Source organism: Loxodonta africana, chromosome 4 (assembly GCF_030014295.1).
Source record: "Loxodonta africana isolate mLoxAfr1 chromosome 4, mLoxAfr1.hap2, whole genome shotgun sequence".
Classification (NCBI taxonomy): Eukaryota; Metazoa; Chordata; class Mammalia; order Proboscidea; family Elephantidae; genus Loxodonta; species Loxodonta africana.
In genome coordinates this window covers 153,069,735-153,093,309 of record NC_087345.1, presented here as the reverse complement: position 1 = coordinate 153,093,309, position 23,575 = coordinate 153,069,735, and the positions used below count along the sequence as shown (strand labels likewise).

At 38.7% G+C, this 23,575-nt stretch overlaps 1 protein-coding gene across 4 annotated transcripts in view; it reads right to left on the bottom strand.

Moving 5' to 3' along the window:
* OPTN (optineurin) overlaps positions 1–23,575 on the bottom strand; it is a 54,817-nt gene that overhangs the window by 30,706 nt on the left and 536 nt on the right. For all 4 annotated transcript variants that reach the window (XM_010590727.3, XM_010590726.3, XM_023548909.2 and 1 more), the window contains exons 2-6: positions 16,248–16,424; positions 14,842–15,044; positions 13,011–13,172; positions 8,264–8,337; positions 5,483–5,617 (exon numbers count right to left, since the gene is read on the bottom strand). In XM_010590727.3, coding sequence (XP_010589029.1) covers positions 5,483–5,617; positions 8,264–8,337; positions 13,011–13,172; positions 14,842–15,044; positions 16,248–16,413 — 740 coding nt within the window. In that variant the 5' untranslated portion in view covers positions 16,414–16,424. The remainder of the gene's footprint in view (positions 1–5,482; positions 5,618–8,263; positions 8,338–13,010; positions 13,173–14,841; positions 15,045–16,247; positions 16,425–23,575) is intronic.

Sequence of the window (23,575 nt, the reverse complement as noted above, 5' to 3'; positions counted from 1 at the left end):
AAAGATTTAAAGTTACTGACAAAAGGCTTCCCCAAGGAAACCTCCCAACCGGACTGCTCTATATATACATACACACAGAGATTCAACCAGCTTCTAACTTCCCCCTCTTAAATCTGAACCAGCAGCTAAGATTGCTAGATACTTGAGGAAAACTTCTAAAATTAAAGAATAAGAGTAAAACAGAAAAAAGCAACTTGCTGAAAACAGAATATGCTGGGATGGGGATGGAGGGAAACTTAAGGGGGAAAAGAAAACTGTCATTAATATCCTTAGAGATGTAAGGAAACACATTGCATCCATTAAGAAAAAAAAAAAGGAACAAAGGACAAAAAAATTTTAAGATGAAAGCTGATCAAATCTACTAGAAAGGAGCAATAAAAGGCAGAGATGGAAAGAAGGAACAAAGAGTAAAGAAAATTAGAGGACTAGTCCAGGAGACCCAATTCAAAATAACAGTAGCTCTAAAAAGAGAGAACAGAAAAAAATCGAGGATAAGAGATTATTGCTAAATTAATTTGAGATCATTTTTTGAGAACTAAGGGCCGCTATGAGTCAGAATTGACTCGACGGCACTGGAAAAGGACACACATCTGCAAAATGAAAAGGCCGGAGAGCATCCAGAACAAATAGACGACAAACAATCTCACTCTAAGGCACATGGGACAACTTCAAGACACTTGGGACAAAGCGAAGAACCTTTAGAGAGGAAGAACAAGAAAAGAAGTTTCATTCAAAAAAGATTAAGTATCAGAATGGCAATGGATTTTTCAATGGTAACACAAGAAGCCAGAGCACAATGAAGCAATGTTTTCAAAATTTTGAGGGAAAATTATATCCAATCTAGAATTCTGTATCTAGTCAAACTATCCATTAGCCATAAAAGGTAGGAACAGAAATTTTCAGATATGCAAGATCTCAAGAAATTCTTTTTGGGAAGTCACTGGAGGTGTGCTCTACTTAAATAATAATAATAATAGTAAAAAGGAATAAGAAAGGCATTGGTTTTAGGGAACAGGTGATCCAACACAGGAGAGCTGAAGGGTTTCCCCCAAGATAATGGCAAACGGACATACCAAGATGACTGCTATAAAGCAGACTTAAGAAGCAACAAGGCCAGGCACCAGGAGAAAGGTCTTCAAGAAGAGAATACCCCTAGACTACTAACATATTTGAATGTAATTGAGAGACTTCCTCACTGGGGGAAGAGTTTGGAGAAACAATGCAAATTTTAAAAAGGTAATGAAATAAAAATTGTGCAAAAAAAAAAAAAAGGCAGTCCAACTCTTCAGACAGGGATTGGACTGGAAAAGGAGATGGAAAATGATACCGGTGAAGAACAAGCTTCTTGGATCAAATGGTCACATGAGACTATGTTGGCATCTCCTGTTTGGAGGGGAGATGAGAGGGCAGAGGGGGCCAGAAACTACCCGAATGGACACGAGGAGACAGAGTGGAGGGAAGTACTGTGCTATCTCATCAAAGGGAGAGCAATTAGGAATGTATAGCAAGGTGTACATAAATTTTTATATGAGAGACTGACCTGATTTGTAAACTTTCACTTAAAGCACAATAAAAATTAATTAAAAAAAAAAAAAAATCCCACTGAGAGATAAGAACTCTGAGCAAATATGGAACAGAATAAATGTTCCCTGACCTGGAAAACTACAATTAATATGGTATTACATGAAATATTGGACATTTCCTTTAAAATCAGCAATAAAAAGTACACTTTATTTTTATTAAACATTGAAAATGGAGATCTAAGTTATTACAATAAGCCAAGAAAAAGAAAGAAAAGGCATTATTTTTATTATACACAGATTATAAGGCAGTCTCCATAGGAAAAAAAAACTAAAACTATAGAAAGTATTGTCATGGGTTGAATTGTGTCTCCCCAAAATACCTGTCAACTTGGCTAGGTCATGACTCCCAGCATTGCATGACTGTCTACCATTTTGTTATCTGATGTGATTTCCCTATGTGTTATAAATCCTATCACTATGTCCTATGGGGTCGCTATGAGTCGGAATTGACTCGAGGGCACTGGGTATGTTGTTAATGAGATGGATTAGCGGCAAGTATACTGATGAGACCTACAAGATTAGATAGTGTCTTATCTTTTTTGAGATAAGTGTCAATCTCTTTTGAGATATAAAAGAGAGAAACCAGCAGAGAGACACGGTGATCTCACACACACAAAAACGGAGCACCGGGAACATAGCATGTTCTTTGGACCTGGGGTCCCTGCGCTGAGAAGTTCCTTGACCAGGGGAAGATTGATGACAAGTATCTTCCTCCAGAGCCAATAGAGAGAGAACGCCTTCTCCTGGAGCTGATGCCCTGAATCTGGACTTGTAGCCTACTAGACTTTGGGAAAATAAATTTCTCTTTGTTAAAGCCAAAAAAAAAAAAGGGCAATCATGGCATAGTATACAGCTTAACTGTGACTATCACATATATATATGCATAATAACGTAAACATTGAGTAGTGATCTAATCAAATCTTAATAAATTAATTTTGGTGGGGGAAGGGGGATCAGAAGAAGGGTTCAGAAGCACATGTGTGTAGTGATTGACGATGGGGTGAAAGATAGTTAAATCCTCATCCTTCACAGTGGTAAATCAATAGGTTCTGTTTAAAATAGAAATGAGGAAGTAGCAATATAAACCTTATATATAAAGCCCACTGCTGTCGAGTCAATTCTGACTCACAGCGACCCCATAGAGTTTCCAAAGCTGTAAATCTTTACAGGAGCAGAAGCAGGCTGCCATATCTTTCTCCCATGGAGCCACTGGTGGTTTCGAACCACCGACTTTTTGGTTAGCAGTCTAAAGCTTTAACCACTGTGCTACCAGGGCTCCTTAAATCTAATATGAAAGCCAAACTAAACCTGTTGCTCTTGAGTCAATTCTGACTTATAGTGACCCTACAGGACAGAGTAAAACTGCCTCATAGGGTTTCCAAGGAGAGGCTGGTGGATTCAAACTGCCAACCTTTTGGTTAGCAGCTGAATGCTTAACCACTGCAACACTAGGGCTCCAAACTTAATATAGGGAGGTAAACATCTAAGAGGCAGCTAAATATGTTGAAAGTGGTTGTCTGGGAAGCAGGAAAACGGGGTAAGAGAGGACTGATGAAGGAACTGCTGTTTTTCCGTAAGAAGCTTGTAGAAGAACTGATCCTTAAAACAATGGGAAACTGATTAAAAAAATTAAAAAAACTTAGTGATGATACAGAGTAAAACAAACATTAGTAACCTGTTGCAAAGTGTCAAACCTAACCAGCACAGGCACCATTTCCAACTAAGCCAAATGGTGAAAAGCCCCTAAGATCAAGAACAGGACAAGGATGTCTGCTCTTGCCACTTCTATTTACATTATACAAGAGGTTGTAGCTAAGGCAACCAGGCCAGAAAAAGAAATAACAGCCATCTGGATTAGAAAGGAAGAAGTAAAACTATCTCTATTTGTAGATGACATGATTTTGTATATACTGAAACCTAAGGAATCCACTAAAAAACTATTAGGACTGATAAACACATGCAGCAAGGTTGTAGAATTTAAAATCAACTTATAAAATTCAATTGTACTTCTATATACTAGCAATGAACAATCAAAATATTAAGAAAACAAATGTAAATGGTTATAATAGCATAAAAAAGACTAGAATATTTGGAAATAAATTAAACAGAAGTGCAGGACTCATAAACTGAAAATTACAAAACATCATTGAAAGAATTTAAAGAACTAAATAAAAAGGACATCTCATGTCCACAGATCAGAAAACTTAACATCGTTAAGGCAGCAATACTCCCCAAATTTACAGATTCAACACAATCCCTATCTAAATTCCAAGTATTTTTGTAGAAATTGACAAGCAGATTTTAAAATTCATACAGAAAAGGGACGCTGAATAGGAACCCTTCATAGGGAAAAGAGAGGGAACCCAGGATTTCAAAGAAATCTTGAAAAAGAAGAAAAAAGTTGAAGGACTCACAGTTCCCAATTTCAAAACTTGCTACAAAGCTATAGTAATGAAGACAGTGTGGTATTATAGCATAAGGGTAGACATATAGATCAAAATGGAATAGGACTGAGAGTCTAGAAATTAACCTTTACATTTATGGTCAGTCAATTTCCAACAAGGGTACCAAGATAATTCAGTAGCGGAAAGAATAGTCTTTTCAACAAATGATGCAGGGACAAGAAGATATTCTCAGACAAAAGAACGAGGTTGGACACCTACCTTACACCTTACGTAAAAACGAACACGAAATGGATTACAGTCCCGCATGTAAGAGCCAAAACTATAAAACTCTGAGGAGAAAACATGAGAGTAACTATTCATGACCTTGGGTTAGGCAATGGTTTCTTAGCTATAACACCAAAAGCACAAAGTGGAAGAAGAAAAAATAGGTAATTGGATGACATCAAAGTAAACTCTTGTGCTTCAAAAGAAACTATTACATTGAAAGGACAACCCACAGAATGTGAGAAAATATTTGCAAATCATATATCTGATAAGGGACTTGTATTCAGAATATATAACTAACTTTTACAATTCATTAATAAAAGGACAAATAATCCAGTAAAAGCAAAATGGGCAGAGAATTTGAACAGATGTTTCTCCAAATGGTCAACATGAAAAGATGCTCAACATCACTAGTTACTTAAAAAAAAAAAAAAATTTTTTTTTTTTTTTTGGAAATACAAATCAAAACCACAGTAAGATACCATTTTACATCTACTAGGATGACTAAAATAAAGGACAACAACAAGCGTTGTCAAGGATATGGAAAAACTGGAACCCTTACACATTGCTGATGTGAATATTAAACGGTGCAGCTGTTTTGGAAAAGTTTGGTAGTTCCTCAAAATATTAAACAAAGAGTTACCATGTAACCCAGCAATTCCACTCTAGGTGTACACCCCAGAGAATTGAAAACACATGTCCATACAAAAATCTGTACATGAATGTTCACAGCAACATTATTCATAATAGGCAGAAAGTGGAAACAATCTAAATGTTCATCAACTGATGAACAGATAAAATGGGATCTATCCCCTACAATGGAATGGTATTTACGCAACAAAAAGAAATGAAGTACTGACACAAGCTTCAACATGGGTGAGCCTTGAAAATGGTATTCTAAGTGAAAGAAGCCAGTTACAAAAGACCACGTATTGTATGTGTGCATTTATATGAAATGTCTAGAATAGGTGGATCTACAGTGAGAGAAAGTAGACTAGCTTCTGGCAGGGGCTGGGAGGAGGAGGGAGGAAGGAGTGAGTGTTAAAGGGATGGAGTTTCTGTGGGGAGAGAGTTTTCTACAGTTATATTGTAGTAATTTTTAATGGTTGCATGACCCTGTGGATATTCTAAAATACACTGAACAGTACATTTTAAATGGCTGAATTGTACGGAATGCTAATTACATCTCAATAAAGCTGTTACAAAAAACAATGTATATCTATTTCATACCTTTCTTTAGCATCCTTGAGTGCAAGTTCAAGTCTTTCTACCTTCTGGTTTCCTTCTCTTAGACAATGCAGGAGTTGGCTCACAGTTAATTCTTCAAATTCCAAATAATTCCTGGCTCCTTGTGCAGATCTGCTTCTACATTGAGACAATCTCACTTTCAGTATGAACGTTAAAAGGTTTTCATCAGAAAATAAGAATGCTGAAGTCTAAGAACAGAGTAGCCCAATGTAAGTGGAGCCAACTTAAAGGAACTGCTTAACCGAATACTCTCCAATTGATTCTTACTCACTGACGAAGCACAGCTGGCCCCATGACCCCCAGTAACACACTCCTCTGTGGTTTCCAAGGAACGAAACCAGGTGGGGAACTAAGAGTGAGGCTCCAGAGAGGCCAACCTTAGGCTGCATGAGCTCACTTCCTCCAAACACTCACTGTATACACATCTGACCACAAAACCCACCGAAGCAGTTCAACAGGCACAGCCCTCTTTTGGATGCCAGGCTTTCCTAGAGGTCTAGTCTCAAAGAGGACTGTAGGAAGACAAGTATATAAGAACATGTGCTACCTTTGGGGACACACACACACAGACCCCTTGGCCTTCTTTAACTTGACGGAAAACCATCAAATTACTGGGGGAAAAAAATTTTTACACTTTTTGGTTTTAAATTGAGGAGAAAAATGCAGACACTGTTGGTAGCCAAATATTTTTCTTGATTTCAACATCTGATTAATACAAAGACATTTCAGTGACAAAACCACCCCTACAATAACAAAACATTCAGGATAAGTATGATGATGTTAATAGCAGCTACTATTTCAGTAATCTACTAAAATTCACATATCTATTAAATTGCTGTTGTTACTATTAGCTGCCATCAGGTCAGCCACCGATTCATGGTAACTCCATGCACAAGACAATGAAATGCTGCCTGCCCTATGAAAATTTCTCCAAGAATCTTTCCTCATAGACCGGATAGGGATTGAACCCTCAGGATTCAGGGTTTTTGGAAGTAGATCCCTAGGCCTTTTTTCCTAGTCCATCTTAGTCTGGAAGCTCCCCTGAAACCTGTTCAGCATCATAGCAACATGTAAGCTCCCACGGACGAACAGGTGCTGGCTGCACATAAGGTGTATTGGCTGGGAATCAAACCAGGGAATCCTGCATGGAAGGTGAGCATCTAATAAACAGCCAGTATTAAATCCCAGTCCCCTGACCCGAAGCTTAAACTCCAAACCTAGTAACCAATTTCTGATTCCTTATGATGCTCACACATAGGGCAAAGATGTTATTTACTAAAAAACAGCAGTGTGGCTAAAAGGAAGTGGACTTTTCACATGGACGTAAATTAGGAGGAAGTGGTTTGAACATCTCAAACAGGGCTAGCTTCCTTCCTCTCACTTCCAGGAAAGTTTTTTATATTAAAATAACAATTTGGGGAAAAGCTGAGGAATTTTTTAACAAAAAAGGAAACAACATTCATTTATTCCCTGTTTGTTGAAAAAATACTTAACACTTATCTTCTCTCTTATACAAGGGCTTGGGAGCATAAAAGGGGAAAAAAAATTTTGTCATGGCTTTGTAAGTCAATCTCTATGCAATCCATCAAGTTTAATAATAATAAAAAAAGATTTTAAAAGTCTATGAGGAAAGATTCTTAGAGAAATTTTCAGGTAACTGTCTCTTAAGTGGACTAATAACAACGACGGCACTGGGTTAACCTGCTTGCAGAGGATTAGCTAAGCCTGTTCTGGCTGAGGAGAGGCCCCTGGGTTTGTGCACAAAAGGTTTATGCTGGACTACTAAAGGTTGGCAGTTCGAGCCCACCTAGAGTCACTGTGGAAGAAAAGGCCTGGCAATCTGCTTCTGTAAAGATTACAGCCAAGAAAACACTATGGAGTATTTTTACTCTGTAATACACAGGGTTGCCGTGAGTTGGAACTGATGGGACAGCCGTGGGTTTTATTCTGGGTGAGTGCTACCTGCCAGAGTCAAACTGGGGGTTTCCAGTACCCACCTCCTCTACCATTGCCCTTTGCAACGTCCCTCCCACTATTTAAGATGTCTGCTAGTATGAGGAGCTCTGGTGGCGCAGTGGTTAAGTGCTCGGCTACTAACTGAAAGGTCAGCAGTTTGAACCACCAGCCGCTCCTCAGGAGAAAGATATGACAGTCAGCTTCTGAAAAGACTACAGCCTTGGAAACCCTATGGGACAGTTCTACTCTGTCCTATAGGGTCACTTTGAGTCCGAATCAACCCCATGGCAGCGGGTGGTTTGCTAGTATGTCCTTGAGACAGGTAAACTCAAGGCTCCACAGGTATCTGGACGCTTTCAAGAACCGCCCACAAAGATTCAGAGCAGTAACAGCCATTGTTACAGAAGATTACCCAGTATCAGTCACTTTGGCTTGCAAGTGGCAACGAACAGAAAGAAGAAAATGGAAACACCTCACTTATCTAGCTGGGCAGCCTGATCCGGATCAAATGACATTGGTAAACAAAACGTGGGTCTTCTGATGAAAAACAAGTAGCTTCTTTTGGTTAAGGATAAATACATTTTCACCTATCACATCTATAATAGAGTGGTGAGCATTATGTAGCCTAAAAAGGTACCAAATACTATTTTTATTCCCTGCCAGTCTGGGCTGTAACATCAAATAGCATTCAAAACTAATATTCTTGAAAGGTCCTAGTAAGACATTACTTTTGTAGCCCATGTTTAACCTCCCAGTGTCGAGAAGACTGCCCCCTCTGCCCGACAGCCCTAATCCTTCTTCACATACTTGTCAATGGCATCAGTTCTTGTGGGGCCGGGACTATTCTTGATTTCTTTGAACGGTCCATTTGCTTCTCCTTCCTGAGAAAGCAGAAACGAAAGGGATTTAGGTCAATATTATGCAAGACGAATTCTTTACCTGAGGAAAAAAGACAAAAGATCAAGAATTTTGATGACATGCAACCCAAGGAACCTATCAAATATTTAGATGTGAAATGTTTAAATTTAGTCATTCAAATGGAATAGCAATTTACTCTTCCATTACCCCCCTCTTCCTGCCCCCTATACCCTGTCAGGATTATAAATATCTATGTTAAGGCTTCAAGGACAGTCTCCTCTCATTCTGCACATTCACCCTGACTCCGTAAACGTGAAAGCTTATCTCCTTCCCTCTCTCCTTGGCAGTGCCCTCCTTCCCTAGGTTAAGGCTGCAAAAAGCTAGTGACAACTCACACCCTTCTGGTGCTGCTTTTAAAATGCAAAATGCTAGAACCTGTTGATGCACAGCTGTAAAACTGGCAGTTTTCCTTTTTAGAGGCTTACAAAGCATCATCTTTGTCAAGGTGGCTCCTCTTTGAAGTTCTTATGCACTGGAGGCCATTTATGGAACAAGTCATTTATATTCCAATGAGCTAGCAGAGAAAATCTTCAAAGACGCACAAAGATTGTTATAGATAATTTTGCTTGCATAAACTCTCAGTCTTGGGCAGTGTTTCCTAGTTCATAGAAGCAAAGTGAGAAAAACATGCTTACACTAACTGACACTCATGTGTGAAGGAGAATATTATGCTGAACATGCACTCTGAAGGAAGAACCTCATTTGGAAACTTTGATATGCTCTCTGAGCTTCCTTTTAGCAGTTATTTGCAGAAAGTTAAAGTTCTTTGATCAAACTTGTGTTTCAGTAATCATTGGTCATTTACATAAAGGGGACCTGGGCAAAGCATGCTTTTTAACTGGTTAATTCTCTCAATTTCGGCCACTATTAATGCATCTAAAATTTACTAAGGGGCACGGATGGCAAGGTAATTAACAGCTGTTTTCAAACCCCGTTTATGTTTAGAGCAGCAAATGAATCAGAAAGTGAAGAAAGCCACATATTAATATTTCAGACACATTCAGGAGTTCAGCTTCTTTGCAAGTTCCTCCCTACTCTCTCCACCCCTTATCTACAAGATACACCTCTCTCTACCACAGACACAATTTCTCTCTTTTCCTATAGCGGGGTGTGTACTCTGACAAAGCTTAAACGGCAGTCTGTATTAGAGAGGATTTTATACTCGAGTTTTTCCTCCCTTATTATCTTTTTTTTAGGCCCCTTCGTGGTTTATCTACCTGTTTTGCTCTTTAATAGGACTGCCTGTACGTTCAGATACAGTCATTAATAGATGCTTCACAGCTGCTTAGCAACGTGTTAGCACGTGCCATCTCTCTCAGCTCACTTCATCTTGTGGTACACACAACTCCAAGTTTGAAAGCACTGCTTTCACAGTCAGTGCTCTGAGGATCCTGAGTAGCTGATGTTGGGAGGGAGAAGCCAAAGTACTCTCTACCCTCAACCTACAGCCAGGGAAGCTCTGCTCTTTCTTTTTACCTCTCTTCTTCTTTTTAAAAATATTTTATTTTATTTATTTTTGTTGTTAATATACACAGCAGGACATATACCCACTTTACCATTTCTACATGTGCAAATTCGGTGACACTGATTACATTCTTCGGGTTGTGCAATCATTCTCACCCTCCTTTCTAAGTTGTTCCTCCCCCATTAACATAAACTTACTGCCCCCTAAGGTTCCTATCTTTTCAGCTGCTGTTATCAATTTGATCCCATATAGATAGTTCTTAAAAGAGCACAATGCTCAAGGCAGACATTCTTTACTAGTTAAGCTAAACTATTGTCTGGTTTTAAGAAGACTTCAGGGGATATTTTTAGCTTAAGGTTTAAAGATTATGAGGGCAATAATTTCCAGGGTTCCTCAGGTCTCCAAGGCTCCAGATACTCTAGATTCTATAAGAATCTGAAATTCTAGCTGCATTTTCTCCCTTTTGATTAGGGTTCTTCCACAGAATGTTTGATCAAAATGTTCAGTAATGGTACCATTCAGTTGTTCTGGTCTCATGGCAATGGTGGCAGTTGTTCTTGGAGGCAATTAGCCACACCTTCCATTTCCACCTCCTATTTCTCACTCTTCTTCTTCCTCTGTTGTTCCAGGTGAACGGAGACCAATTGTTGTGTTGTGGCTGGCTGCTTGCAAATCTTTAAGACCTCAGGCACTACCAATGAATTAGGAGGTAGGACAGAAGCACTAAATATATTATTAGGCCAATTAGCTGGGATGTTCCATGAAATCATGACCCTAAACCTCCAAACCATGGAACTGAATACGAGGCATTTGGTTGTACATAAACTGTTCTTTTTTTCATTGTTGTAAATAAATCTATCACACAACTTTCGCCAATTCAACTTTTTGCAGGTGTACAACTTATTGACAGCAACTACATTAATCGGCTGTGCAACCCTACCCTTAATCAGTGTGATTCTTCCATCACCATAAACTCTATAAGCGATAACCCCCACTCTGCCCCTCCCTCCCACTCCTGGTAAACACTAGTAAACTTTGGTTCTATACACTTGCTTGTTCTTGTCATAAAATGACAAGTGAGGTCATAAAATATTTGTTCTTTTGTGATTGGCTTATTTCACTCAGCACAATATCTTCAAGCTCCATCCATGTTGTAGCATGTATCAATACTTCATTTCTCTTACTAGCTGAATAGTATTCCATTGTATGTACGTACCACATTTTTTGTTTATCTGTTCATCCATTGATGGGTATTTAGGTTGCTTCCACCTTGTTTTAAAATATTTTATTGTGGTTTTGGAGAAAAGTTACACAGCAAATTAGGTTCTCATTTAACGACTTCTACACATATTTATCATTCAGTGACATTGGTTACAGTTTTCACAATGTGTCAACATTCTCATTATCTCCATTCAGGTTGTTCTATTTCCACTCATCTAGCTTCCTTGTCCCCCCTTACTTGCTCATCTTTGGGAGAGAGTACTGTATTTTTTCACAAATAATGTGCCTATATAAACAATGTATTCATGCATATAATCCCCATATCATGTCTAGGAAAATAATGCATGAGGGGGTTGCAGAGTTGGCAAAAAATATAATGTGTATTTGTGTAAAAATACAGTAAAGGTTGACTGTTAGGTCTCATTTAGATGACTGTTTAGAGGAATGCAGTACTCATTTGAGTGATATTATTTATTTTATGAGCCACTCTGTCTTTTCGCTGATAGATGATCACCAGGAGTGGTTTGAGTTTCAAGCTTAAAGGGTATCCCAGGGTGATAGTCTTGGTGCTTTCTCTTGTCTCTACTGGTCCAGTAAGTCTGGTCTTTTTTTAGGAATTTGAGTTTTGTTCTACACTTTTCTCTCATTCTATCCCAGAACATCTACTGGTTGTAGTAGCTGAGCACCATCTAGTTCTTCTGGTCTCAAGGTAGGTGAGGACTGGTTTTTCCATTTCTGTAAAGAAGGCTGTATGAATTTTGATTGGGATTGCATGGAATCTATAGATCACTTTGGGTAGTATTGACATCTTAACAATATTAAGTCTTCTAATCCATGAACATGTAACATCTTTCCATTTATTTAAATCTTCTTCAATCTCTCTCGGCAGTGTTATATAATTTTCATTGTATAAGTCTTTCACATCCCTGGTTAAATTTATTTCTAGGTATTTTATTCTCTTAGATGCTACTGTAAATGGAATTGTTTCCCTAATTTCCTGTTCAGATTTCTCATTGTTGGTGTATAGGAACCCAAATGATTGTCTGTTGGCCTTGTACCCTATGACTTTGCTAAATTCCTCTATTAACTCTAAAAGGTTTCTTGCAGACTCTTTGGGATTTCCTATACATACAGTCATGTCTGCCTTGAGCATTATGATCTTTTAAGAACTATCTATACAACTATAACGGCAACAGCAACTTGAAAGATAAAAGAGGAACCTTGGGGGGCACTGAATTTATGTTAACGAGGGAGTAGCAACTCAGAAAAGGAGGGTGAGAATGGTTATACAACTTGAAGAATGTGATCAGTGTCACTAAGTGGTACATGTAGACACTGTTGAATTGGTGTATGTTCTACTGCACATATTCTTCCTTTCCAATATGGATAACTTTTATTCCTTTTTCTTGTTTTATTGATCTACTTAGGATGAATAGAAGTGGTGTGAGTGGACACCCTTGTCTTGTTCCTGATGTCAAGGGGAATTCTCTTCTTATTTTTAATATACCATGGTTCCTCATAAGACTTTGTTTGGAAAAAGGGTTCTAGTGTTAAAAAGTGCTTAAAAGCCATTCATTTACTGTACCTGATCACAAAACTGCTCACTTAAATGAATGGCTGAACACAACTTTGAGACCTGGTCTGCAAAACGATAGAAAGTTTATACTTGTATTTTTAGGTCAGTCACAAAAATGTCTGATTTGCCAGGACATACTGAACAACAATAACAAAAAGACTATCCCATTTGTGATAAAAGGTAATCAATAGTTTTCCATTCCAATTATGACAACTTTTTTAAGCATTGTTATTCTTTAAAAAATGAGAGCCAATTTATCTTTGCTACACTGAAATTTCCTCACTGTTTGGCTTCCCTGTGTTAAAAAGAAATGGTAGTACTTTTTTCCAACTGTCCACATGAGGTTTTATAATTTGATTTTTTAAAAAACTTACAGCCATCCTAATTTCAACAAAGGAGTCCTCGGAGGAACGGCTTGAGTTCAGCTTGAGTTGTAATTCAGATACAATACCCAGCAGATCTGCTTTTTCAGCTTGAAGGCGAATCACCTGTGTCTTCAGCTGTTCCATTTCTTGTTCTGGCTCTGTCTTGGGAACCTTGGAGTCACCAGTTGGGTTTTGGAAAAGACAAGAAAAGTGAAGCAAATTATAATTCAAACTAAGGACCAGGCCATCAAACTTAATTGTACCCCATACTCATCAGACAAGGCAGTTTCTCAATATCTTTGTCCCCTGTGCTAAAGTGGAAAATTCTCGCTTTTACCTGGCAACTTATTTTGACATAACATTTAATGCAAATTTTTACATTGTTTGATGGTATTCAAACAAAAAATTAAAATATCCTATGACAAGAAAGAAAGGCTTCCTCAGACACTGGAATCAGCTGATATAATGAAAATAACCAACTGGATTTTGGCAATGGTAGACTCATAATTTGTGGTCCAAAATTCCAGAAAATAAGAACAAAAGCTTCCATAACTCAATCTCCTCACAAATGCTCACCCACCTCTGCTTCTATTCTTGTCATGTTTGTTTCGAAGCCAAAACACAGGACTAACATTTCTGGTAAAATATGAGAAAACACAATGAAAGATTCAAAATTCTCCCAGATATGAAGCTGGTTGTTATAAATCTGTTTGGTGTTTCAAGGCTGCTAAAAGTTAAGTCTGGTGAGAAAAAAGAAAATTCGGGAGCTGGTACCAAGGGTCAAAAAATTAAATTTCAGTCTATATATACATTAATATTTCACTAATGTCAAGTCAGACAAGTTGAAACATCAGATGTGATAAATCTGATGAAAACTGAACACTTCAATACAAATATAAGTGTACTAAACCAGGATGTTTTAATTGTCCCATAAATAGGAGTGGATAAGTGAGATCACTGATATAAACTATAATGTAAAGTACAACTTTCTGTGCCTTGTATTATTTCTATCATCCCCTTTTCATTATTCCCTTTCTTTGTTTCCACTATTTATTCATTTAAGAAATTAGAGACCAACAAAGTTCAAGGTAAAGTCTCACGACACATCAGAGATAAATCCCCCCGAACCAACCCAGTGCTCCATCCTTAGGGTCGTGAAGTTCCAGATTTGGAAGAAAATGAACAGCAGAGGTCCATCTAAATGAAAAATAGCCAGTGAGCCCTGGAGAAGGGGCAGGAACTTCAAATTTGCTCCAATTAATTTTTTTCACTAACATCTCTTTTTGACATTCACTCTCGGGTGTGAGCACCATATCCCAGGTTCTTCGGGTCAGTAAAAATGCATCGACTTCCCTCTTTATTTGTGGTGACCCTAAAGCCTCTTCTCATGATGTGACACTTGTCAGACCACTTTTCCGAAAGGAAAATGTAAAGTGAGTAATTTTTCTTTTAGCCTGAGAAGAGGGACAAGGCCAATGAGTAAAAATTCTGAGTAACAGATTTTCTAGAAAATGTAAGTTTATACCAAAGACATAAACTAAAAATGAAACAACTGGATGGTTCTAGGCAGAGGTTCTTCTGGACTTTCTATAATACAAAACACTGATTTATAATCTCAACATTCTTTTGAATACATGGCTAAGCTGTATAAAACTCCTTCCACCAAAAGAGGCTACACATGACTCTTAAATTGCAATCAATCTATTCAGCAAACCACTTCTTCTAAGACAATGCAAACCACCACTCTAGCCTGAAACATGAAAGATTTTGATCTAGAAATCTAGACAAATAAGATTCTATTACAAGTACTAATAAAATCATAAGTGATCAGTTTGCTCACCTCAAATGACCTTTCTGCTTTTCCTTTTAGTTTTCCAAGTTCTTCCTTCAATTTTTCATTTTCATGACTCAAGGCTATTAGGCGCTCTTTGGCTTCTTTGCTCTGTATCTCAAAGAACTGGCGTTCTTCCTTCTGTTTCTCTGTCCAGGCAGAAAGCTCCTCAAACCGACCCTTCATAGCCTGATTATTTAGCTTCATGGCCTCTGTTTGGGGTTAAGAGTGAGAGTGTCACACACCAGGGGAGTGGACTTCGTTTCATGAATCAAACATCCCCTAAGACTGCTTTACTACCGGGCTCTGAATTGAAAGATGTCATGCTTGGCATGGACCCCAGGGTCAGCAGGAAAGAGACTGTAGCAAGATGAGTGGTTTTCGCTTCCACACAGGACTAGTGGGTCTAATGTCATTTCTAGTCATCAAAAGCCCTAAGAAAACAGAATCGATGTGGGTGTTCCCACTACAACACGGATACCTATTAATAATTAGGGGACTGAGGAAGGTCTTATCATTGCCAAAAGCCATGGCTCAAGATATTTCTTCTACCACCCAAACCAAACTCACTGCTGTCGAGTGTATTCTGACTTATAGTGACCCTAAAAGGTATCCAAAACTGTAAATCTTCAAGGAAGTTGACTGCCACTTCCTTCTCCTGTGGAGTGGCTAGTGGGTTCAAACCACCAACCTTAACGTTAGCAGCCGAGCACTGTAGCCACTGCACCGCCAGGGCTCCTTTGCTTTCTCTTAACAATGTAATATTTAAGACTAACTCTATAACATACTGGTGGCCTTTCCTGCTTTTGAAAAAGAGCCCTGGTGGCACAACAGTTAAGTGCTCGGCTGCTAACCAAAAGGTCAGCAGTTGGAACTCACCAGGTGCTCCATGGGAAAAAGATGTGGCAGTGTGCTTCCATAAGGATTTATAACCTTGGAAACCCTATGGGACAGTTCTACTGCATTCTACAGAGTTGCTATGAGTTGGAATCAACATGACACCAGCGGGTTTTCGGTTTACGGAACATAAAATGAACAAGAAACTTTACTTACTTGCTCTCAAAGAACATAAACCCTACTAACACAGACCACTTGTTTAGTGGATGAAGTAGTAATAATAATTATTTTATTATATGCATATGTGCATGTCCATGAACTAGGATGCAAAAACTTAAAATAAATGGGCTAAATGCCATTATGCTATTTCCCTGAGATATATACAGTACTTTTTATTCTTACTTGCATCCAAAAGTAAACAATGAAGCAGTTTTAGCCCTACCAAAAGCTAAACCCTACGCTCCTTCTCCTCACAGGGAAACAGAGAAGGGAGTCCACTTACAAGCCTTTTTACAAATGGGTTACATTTCGTGAAGGCCTAAGGTACATGGAGAAGTGAGGGGCCAGCTACTGCTCACCTTTCAGCTGATGATTCTCAATAAGGAGCTCTTTCATCTGCTGTAGGAGCTCTTCTGGGGTGAACGTGTCCAGGTTTGGATGAGCCAGATTGGGGGGACCATTTCCTGGGCTTTCATCAAGGCTGTCCCCTTTTTCTGTCAGGCAGCTGAGTGGTTGGTGGGACATGGCAGCAGTTCCTATGGAAAAGTTACAAATTAAAAATATATCTGTCCCCCCTCTGCTAGGAGGTCCTCGCGAATCCCACAAATCTATTAGTAACTGCTAATATTTGTTCCAAGAGTTGCCTATTTTATCTCCAATTACTTTTTTGAACATATTTGATTCTTCCTTTTAAACAATCAAGGTCTATCCCAGCTTAAGAGACACATGTGCACACGTGTTTGTTCACATGAGTAGATAAAGGATCACTGTGAGGAGTTTAGGAAATATAGCAGGAAGGGGTGGAGCACAATGATCAGTAATCCTAACATGAGGAATTCAAGAGGTTTTCCTATAACATAGACCTTACATATACATATATTGTTTTTTGGGGGGCACAGTATCATTAAATCAATTTCTCCATCTAAATTTCCAAATTCAAATTCCGTATTTTGGGTGAATTGTATGGTGGATTATATCTCAATAAAGCTGTTTAAGTTTCTATATTTTACTTCTGCTAATTTCGGTTAAGAGGAAAGGGAGAATATCTTTTTTTTTTTTGAATGCTAACTGTGTGTTGATCACCGTACCACACAAGTTACTGTCTCTACTCTTCACTAAAACTCAACTAGATACCTGTTCTACAGGTTAAGAAATATGAGTTGACAAAGGTTTACAGCTTGCCCAAGGTCAATTAGTAAGTGGCACAATCTAATCTTATAATGCAATAAAAGTACTATTGCATAGTATTACTTAAGTATGTATTATAATTATTATGTAATATTATATAATCATATATTACACAATATTTCAAAGCAAATGAAAAAGGAGTAAGAAATTTTCCTTAGTTATTGCATATTCTGGAAGTATTTTTACACATACCACTTTACTTTGTAGAGGGGCCAATGTCAGCATATAAATATAAGGTAGATGAGTGTACCACAGCTCCACTTCTGTAACACCTACCACCTGGACAAACACAGAACCTCTCTTCCAATGACTGGCTATGTGCTCCAGGCAAAAAATTTTCATCTTCACTGTTCCTGAACGTGATAAGCCTTTCCCATGAGGGACTGCAGACGGATCATAAAGCAATACGCTGAAGGCAACCCCTACCACCACCCCTCCAATAAACACACACACACACACACACACACACACACACGCACAGTTCTGCTACAAAGGTAAAAAGTGGCAAATGTCGAGAGATACCTGAAAAAGTATAACATTATCTCCTCTAAGATGCTTACCCTTAGAAGGTAATTTTAAATCCATCCAGCCAACAAGTACATATTAAACAACTATGCGTGCTATACAACTGTGATAAGGCAGAAAGCAAACGGCACCGTGAAAGGTAGAGATGACAGGCTCTGGGATGAAGAAGGAGCTGGGAAGTGAGGACTAAGTTTCTAACTTTGAGTTGCAGGGTCAATTATGCATGAAATCAGTCACTGGAAAATAGAGGCAAGAGAACTGTATTCTTTGTGATGTATCCTAACATCTGTATTTGCTCTCTTAGTATCCATATGTTAAAAGGAAACTCATTGAATGCAGGACATGATTCTTCCCCACCCCGACAGGAGGCAATACCTTGGGCCCTCTGGAGGTCCACTGGAACTGAGGGCCTGGCAACCTGCTTTGAGTCTGAAGGAACTTCAGGTAATCAAGAGTCAGTGTTACTATTAACAAGGGACAGCAAGCCATGGGGCACTTCTGCCCTCAGTGACTTCTCCTTCAAGCAATTATTTAATAAGGATGGCAACTTTATGAGTTGAAAAACACTGATAAAGCATGTTATTCAATTTCCAACCTTTTGTAAGTATCTATGTTTTACACATAATGATTCATTTAGAAAAGAGGTACAATGCTATAGTGTTCTATCCCTTAGCATTAGGTGACTAGGATAGACTGGATTTTCTTTTGCCTCAATAAAATAATTTGGATACACTGCCAGTTTCTTGCTTTTCATAAAATTCATTTTCACATAGAATGATCTGATTTTCATAAAAATGGGATTTCCTTAAGCAACAATGTTCCTACCTATTTTGCAAAGGAACCCTGAAATTCTAGGCAATAGACCTAAAGATAAAATCCTTGTGATACGTATCATCTACTTACTTGTCAACACTGAATTTCCTGACGTTCACTATACTTTGCAAAGGCCATGGAAACATTTAACAAATATTTAAAAAAAAAAAAAAAAAGTATCTAAACAAGCATCCGGAGATGTGTTTGGTTTCATTTTATTATATCCACAAATTTCTCCTTAATGATTTTTCCAAGACAGAGGGAAGAGGAAGGGAGGGGAGGGGAGGGGAAGGAAGAGAACAGAAGGAAAGGGAAGAGAGATTTTCCCTTGAAAATTGTTCAGATTTTTTTTCCTCTTTGATCTTCATTTATGACTCCACAAAGCCTTTGGATATAACCATAATAAAATTAAAACCGGTCCTAGTTGTTACACCCATGCCTCTTTTTCAAGGTGCCCAGATTCAGACAAGAGCGCAAGGAAAAAACCAAGAGTTGTCGTTACTTGCTATCAAATTGGTTCTGACTCATGGAGACCCCATGTGTGCAGAGTAGAACTCCACAGAGTAGAACTGCTCCACAGGGTTTTCAAGGCTATGAACTTTTGAACACAGATTTTCTACTATCTCCTGTGCCAAGAGAGATAGTAGAAAAAACACTGGATGTCGCTAACCAGGTGTGTGACCTTGGGAAGACACCTGAACTCTTATTATTATTTACTGACTCTTCTTGCAGATGATGATCAGCATGGCTGCTTTCGGCTCAAAAACCCGTGAAAAGTATTTTTAAGCTTCTAGCAAGCTCACAATCCAACCCCCATCATTCAACACACACACATACGACCAGTACCCTCATGGACATGCCATCTCCTCTCTCTAATACATATCCTTGCCCTAATTATAGTAAACTCTTTGTTATCCAGCATTATTAATAATAAATAAGAAGTTAGAGTATATAATACAGAATGTAAATACTCATTACTGCAATTTTACTATAAGTAATCTACCTGATTTTGATGATTCGAAGGTACTTTATTACTTTAGAATACCTTGGGGGCATCGTTAGGAGTTACTACTGTACAGTGCAAATGTGAAATGTCTACGAGTAGGTCTGTTGAACTACTTCCAATTGGGCAAACACAAAGATATATTATAAATCCTTGCACCTATCTTTGAAGGTTACTGAAATTGGAACTAAGCCATTTATCCCAAAGTTCTGTCTAATAACAGAACTTCTCATAGTAATCTAACTAATCTAGATCTGAAATATGTCATTTCTCAGCAAAGGTGATATTTAACTATGGGAGGGTGAATTAATTCAGCACAGGATTTCTCAAGATTTCACTAATGAGGAAGAATGAGAACTTCCTGGTGGGTGGAAGATCAATTTCTATTCCCAGATCTGCTAAGTTCCTCATAATATATATTACCATTCTTAACTCTAAATGTCAAATAATTATAGCAATGACTTGACCTTGCAGGCACGGACTTAAATTTCATTCCCAACTTGGCCTAGAAATGATCCAGTTCAACTTCTTATTCAATGCAATAATGTCTTATCTTGATTCCATAGCAGACAGTCATATAGAGCAGGCTTGAACACTTCAATGACAAAATATTAGCAATGACCTTATCATGCAACTGCCTATTCCATTACAGGATGGTGCTTGTTATGGACTGAATTTTGTCCCCTCAAAAACATGTGCTGTAAATCCTAGCCTTTATGACTGTGGTTATAATCCCATTTGGGGATGGGATGTCTGTTATGTTAATGGTAGGATTAGTGTAGGGTATGTCTTAATCAATCTCTCTTTTTTTTTAATGCATTTGATTTAATTAAAAAATTTTTTATTGTATTTTAGATGGAGGTTAACAGAGCAAACTCGTTTCTCATTAAATAATTAATACACATATTATTTTGTGACATTGGTTGCCAACCCCACAAAATGTCAATGCTCTTCCCTTCTCAACCTTGGGTTCCCTATTACCAGCTTTCTTGTCCCCTCCTGCCTTCTCATCCTTGCCCCTGGGCTGGTGTGCCCATTCAGTCTCATTTTGTTCTATGAGCCTGTCTAATCTTTGGCTGAAGGGTAAACCTCAGAAGTGACCTCATTACTGAGCTAAAAAGCTGTCCAGGGGCCATACTCTCTGGTTTCTCTAGTCTCTGTCAGGCCGGTAAGTCTGGTCTTTTGTGTTTGTGTGTTTGAGTCAGGACTTTGTTCCACATTTTCTCCAGCTCTGTTCAGGACCCTCTACTGTGATATCTGTCTGAGTAGTCAGTGGTGGTAGCTGGGCACCATCTAGTTGTGCTGGACTCAGTCTGGGGGAGGCTGTGATAGTTGTGGTCCGTTAGTCCTTTGGACTAAGCTTTCCCTTGTGTCTTTGGTTTTCTTCATTCTACCCTTCTCTGGGCAGAGTGAGACCAGTGGAGTATCTAGATGGCCATTCACAAGCTTTTAAGACCCTAGGTGCTAAAGTAGACTACAGAACATTTTATTTATAAACTATGTTATGTCATTGAGCTAGATGTTCCCCATGTTAAATCAATCTCTTCTGAAACATATAAGAGATTAAACAAGCAAGCAAAAGAAGCAGAGATGGGGCAAGAGAGACGCCAAGCCACATGAAGATCACCCAGAACAGAAGCTCAAAGAGACAAGGACCTTCCTCCAGAGCCAACAGAGAGAGAAAGCTTTCCCCTAGAGCCAGCACACTGAATTCAAACTTCTAGCCTTGTAAACTGTGAAAAAATAAATTTCTGTTTGTTAAAGCCATCCACTTATGGTATTTCTGTTATAGTAGCACTAGATAACTGACTGCCAGAAAGTGGTTACACACTGGGCAGAAATCTGCCTTATACTGACTTCCACCACTACGCAATGGATCGGTGAGCATAACACAGAATAAGCCTAGGCCTTTACCATGGTGTGGCACATTCTCCAAATTTGCTAGATTAAGTATTCACTGGTTTAATCGCTATAGGGATAAATTACTTTTAGACAATGAAAACCTGTTTCTTTGTGAGAGATAATAGTTGGCTATTGGCAAATTCCAGTTTGGCTTTACAAGGGGGCTGAGTAAGATTCCAAGACCGCATCAACTAAACCTGTAACTACCATGGAAGAAGAACTTAAAGTACGTGTCCTACTGGTGGGGTGAAAGAAGCCTCAACTTTATGTGCCAGAAATAGTATTTTGATTTTGTACTTCACAAATATACAGAAAATGTCTGTATGGTTTCTTTCCTAACACGAAGCCAACCGCCTACTTAAAAACCTTCCCTTACAAGAGACAGAGTCCCAGCTCCCTAGCAAGACAATCGTGGCCTTTTAGTTTAGACCAACCAAGCCACAGAATCAGCTCCCGCCAACATCCCACTCATATCTGAGGCACGTTAAAGATCTCACAGTCCTCAGCATTCTTTTGCCTCTGTGCCATTGCACCTGCTCTGCCCTCTGCCCCAAATGCCTGATATCATTTTTGCCCCTGGCAAACATGCACTGGGCAGTTCAATGTCCAGCTCAAATACGATTTCCTGTGTTAAATTAGTGGCTCCTTCCTCTGAGCACCCAATAGCACTTTGAGTGTTCTATCTCCTTGGCCCATTTCACAATATACTGCAATTATCCTATACTGGTCTACCTTCCTATTAAACTTAACGTCAAGGCCTCTATTTTCTCCTTACTAGATCCTGGCACAGAACCCGGGTGGCGCAGTGGTTGAGCATTTAGCTGTTGGTAGTTGGAATCCACCAGTCACTCCTTGGAAACCCTAGTGGACAGCTCTACTCTGTCCTGTGGGGTTGCTGTGAGTCCGAATCAACTTGATGACAATGGGTATGGGTATGTAGAGACTGGCATATAGCACTTCTCAGTAAATGTTTGTTGAAATCAAATGAAAATACAGGAAAATGAGGTATTTTTAAGTCTAACACCTGAAAAACACTTCTGCTTGCTAGTATTACGAGTTTTTCTACAGTTCTATTCAGGAATTGCATTCCTGAATGCAATTTTTAAAACTTGTTTTAAAATTAGAACTGCTTTTTTTTAGTATCACTACAAAGGTATCTGGACATCATTTCATAATACACAGTCTATTTTTCAATCCTCATATACATGTCAAGGTGTATATAATAAAAACTTCCAAAATGTTTTTTTTTCTTTCTGAATGAAACAGATTTTTTTAAAAAGAGTTTAATTTCTTCCTTTTCCTTTGGATTTTCTACTCCATAAATTCCCAAGAATGTATCAAACATCTCAAGTCTCTATAAAATTCAGAGAAAGAGAGGTTTGGGGAACAAGAAGGCATATTTTGTGGCTAGAATAACCTAAAGGAAGGGTTCTGTAGGAAGGTAATGCAGTGACAAACTCCTTCCAAGAAAAGAGCTGTTTTTTTTTAGTTAGATTCGGTACCATAATTTGCAACCTGAAGGTTGCTAATAAAAAAGTTGTTACTTTATAGTATGGTACACCATATTTAAAGAACCACTAACACTGGCCCAGTAAAAACCAGGTGAAACAATCATGATCACACACACACAGTCAAATCAATCACCGTCCCCTTTCTACAGGCCACACTGAAACTTCACCACCTGGCCCATTTCAGGGCAATTCTCTGTCCTTGCCCTGTGCTGCCAGGACCCTCCAGCCCACTACAAACTGGGCAGTGTCCTGAGAGGCAGCCTGGCTCCCTAACTCTTCTCTCCCTTGGTCAAAAGATCAAGGTGGATTCTTCTGTTTAACAGTGAGTGCCATCTCTCTAACTAGAATTGAAAGGTCACAATGTGTGACCACCGCCTTACTCTTCCTGCTTTAGTCTTCCATCCTAAAACAATTCTGTGGCACACATTTCCACACAACGTTTCTGGTGCTGGAGGCTAAACCAGAACCTGGGTTTCGTTTTCTCTTAGCGAGTCGCTCTACTGCCTCCAATTCACACACTGCCTTCCGTAAAAACAATTTCTTTAAGGTTCTCAGCCTCACTACATTCACACGCACACATACATACACACAAGCTCGCCCAGACAAATGGTTTATGTAGATTTCTTTCAGCTGTTTCGTAATCCTGTCGGCTTTAGAGAGAGATCATTCATTCTTTATTGTTTCTGGGCCATCTCATAAAAGTAATCATTTTATATTTTCAAAAGGTATATACCTTTAACCACTT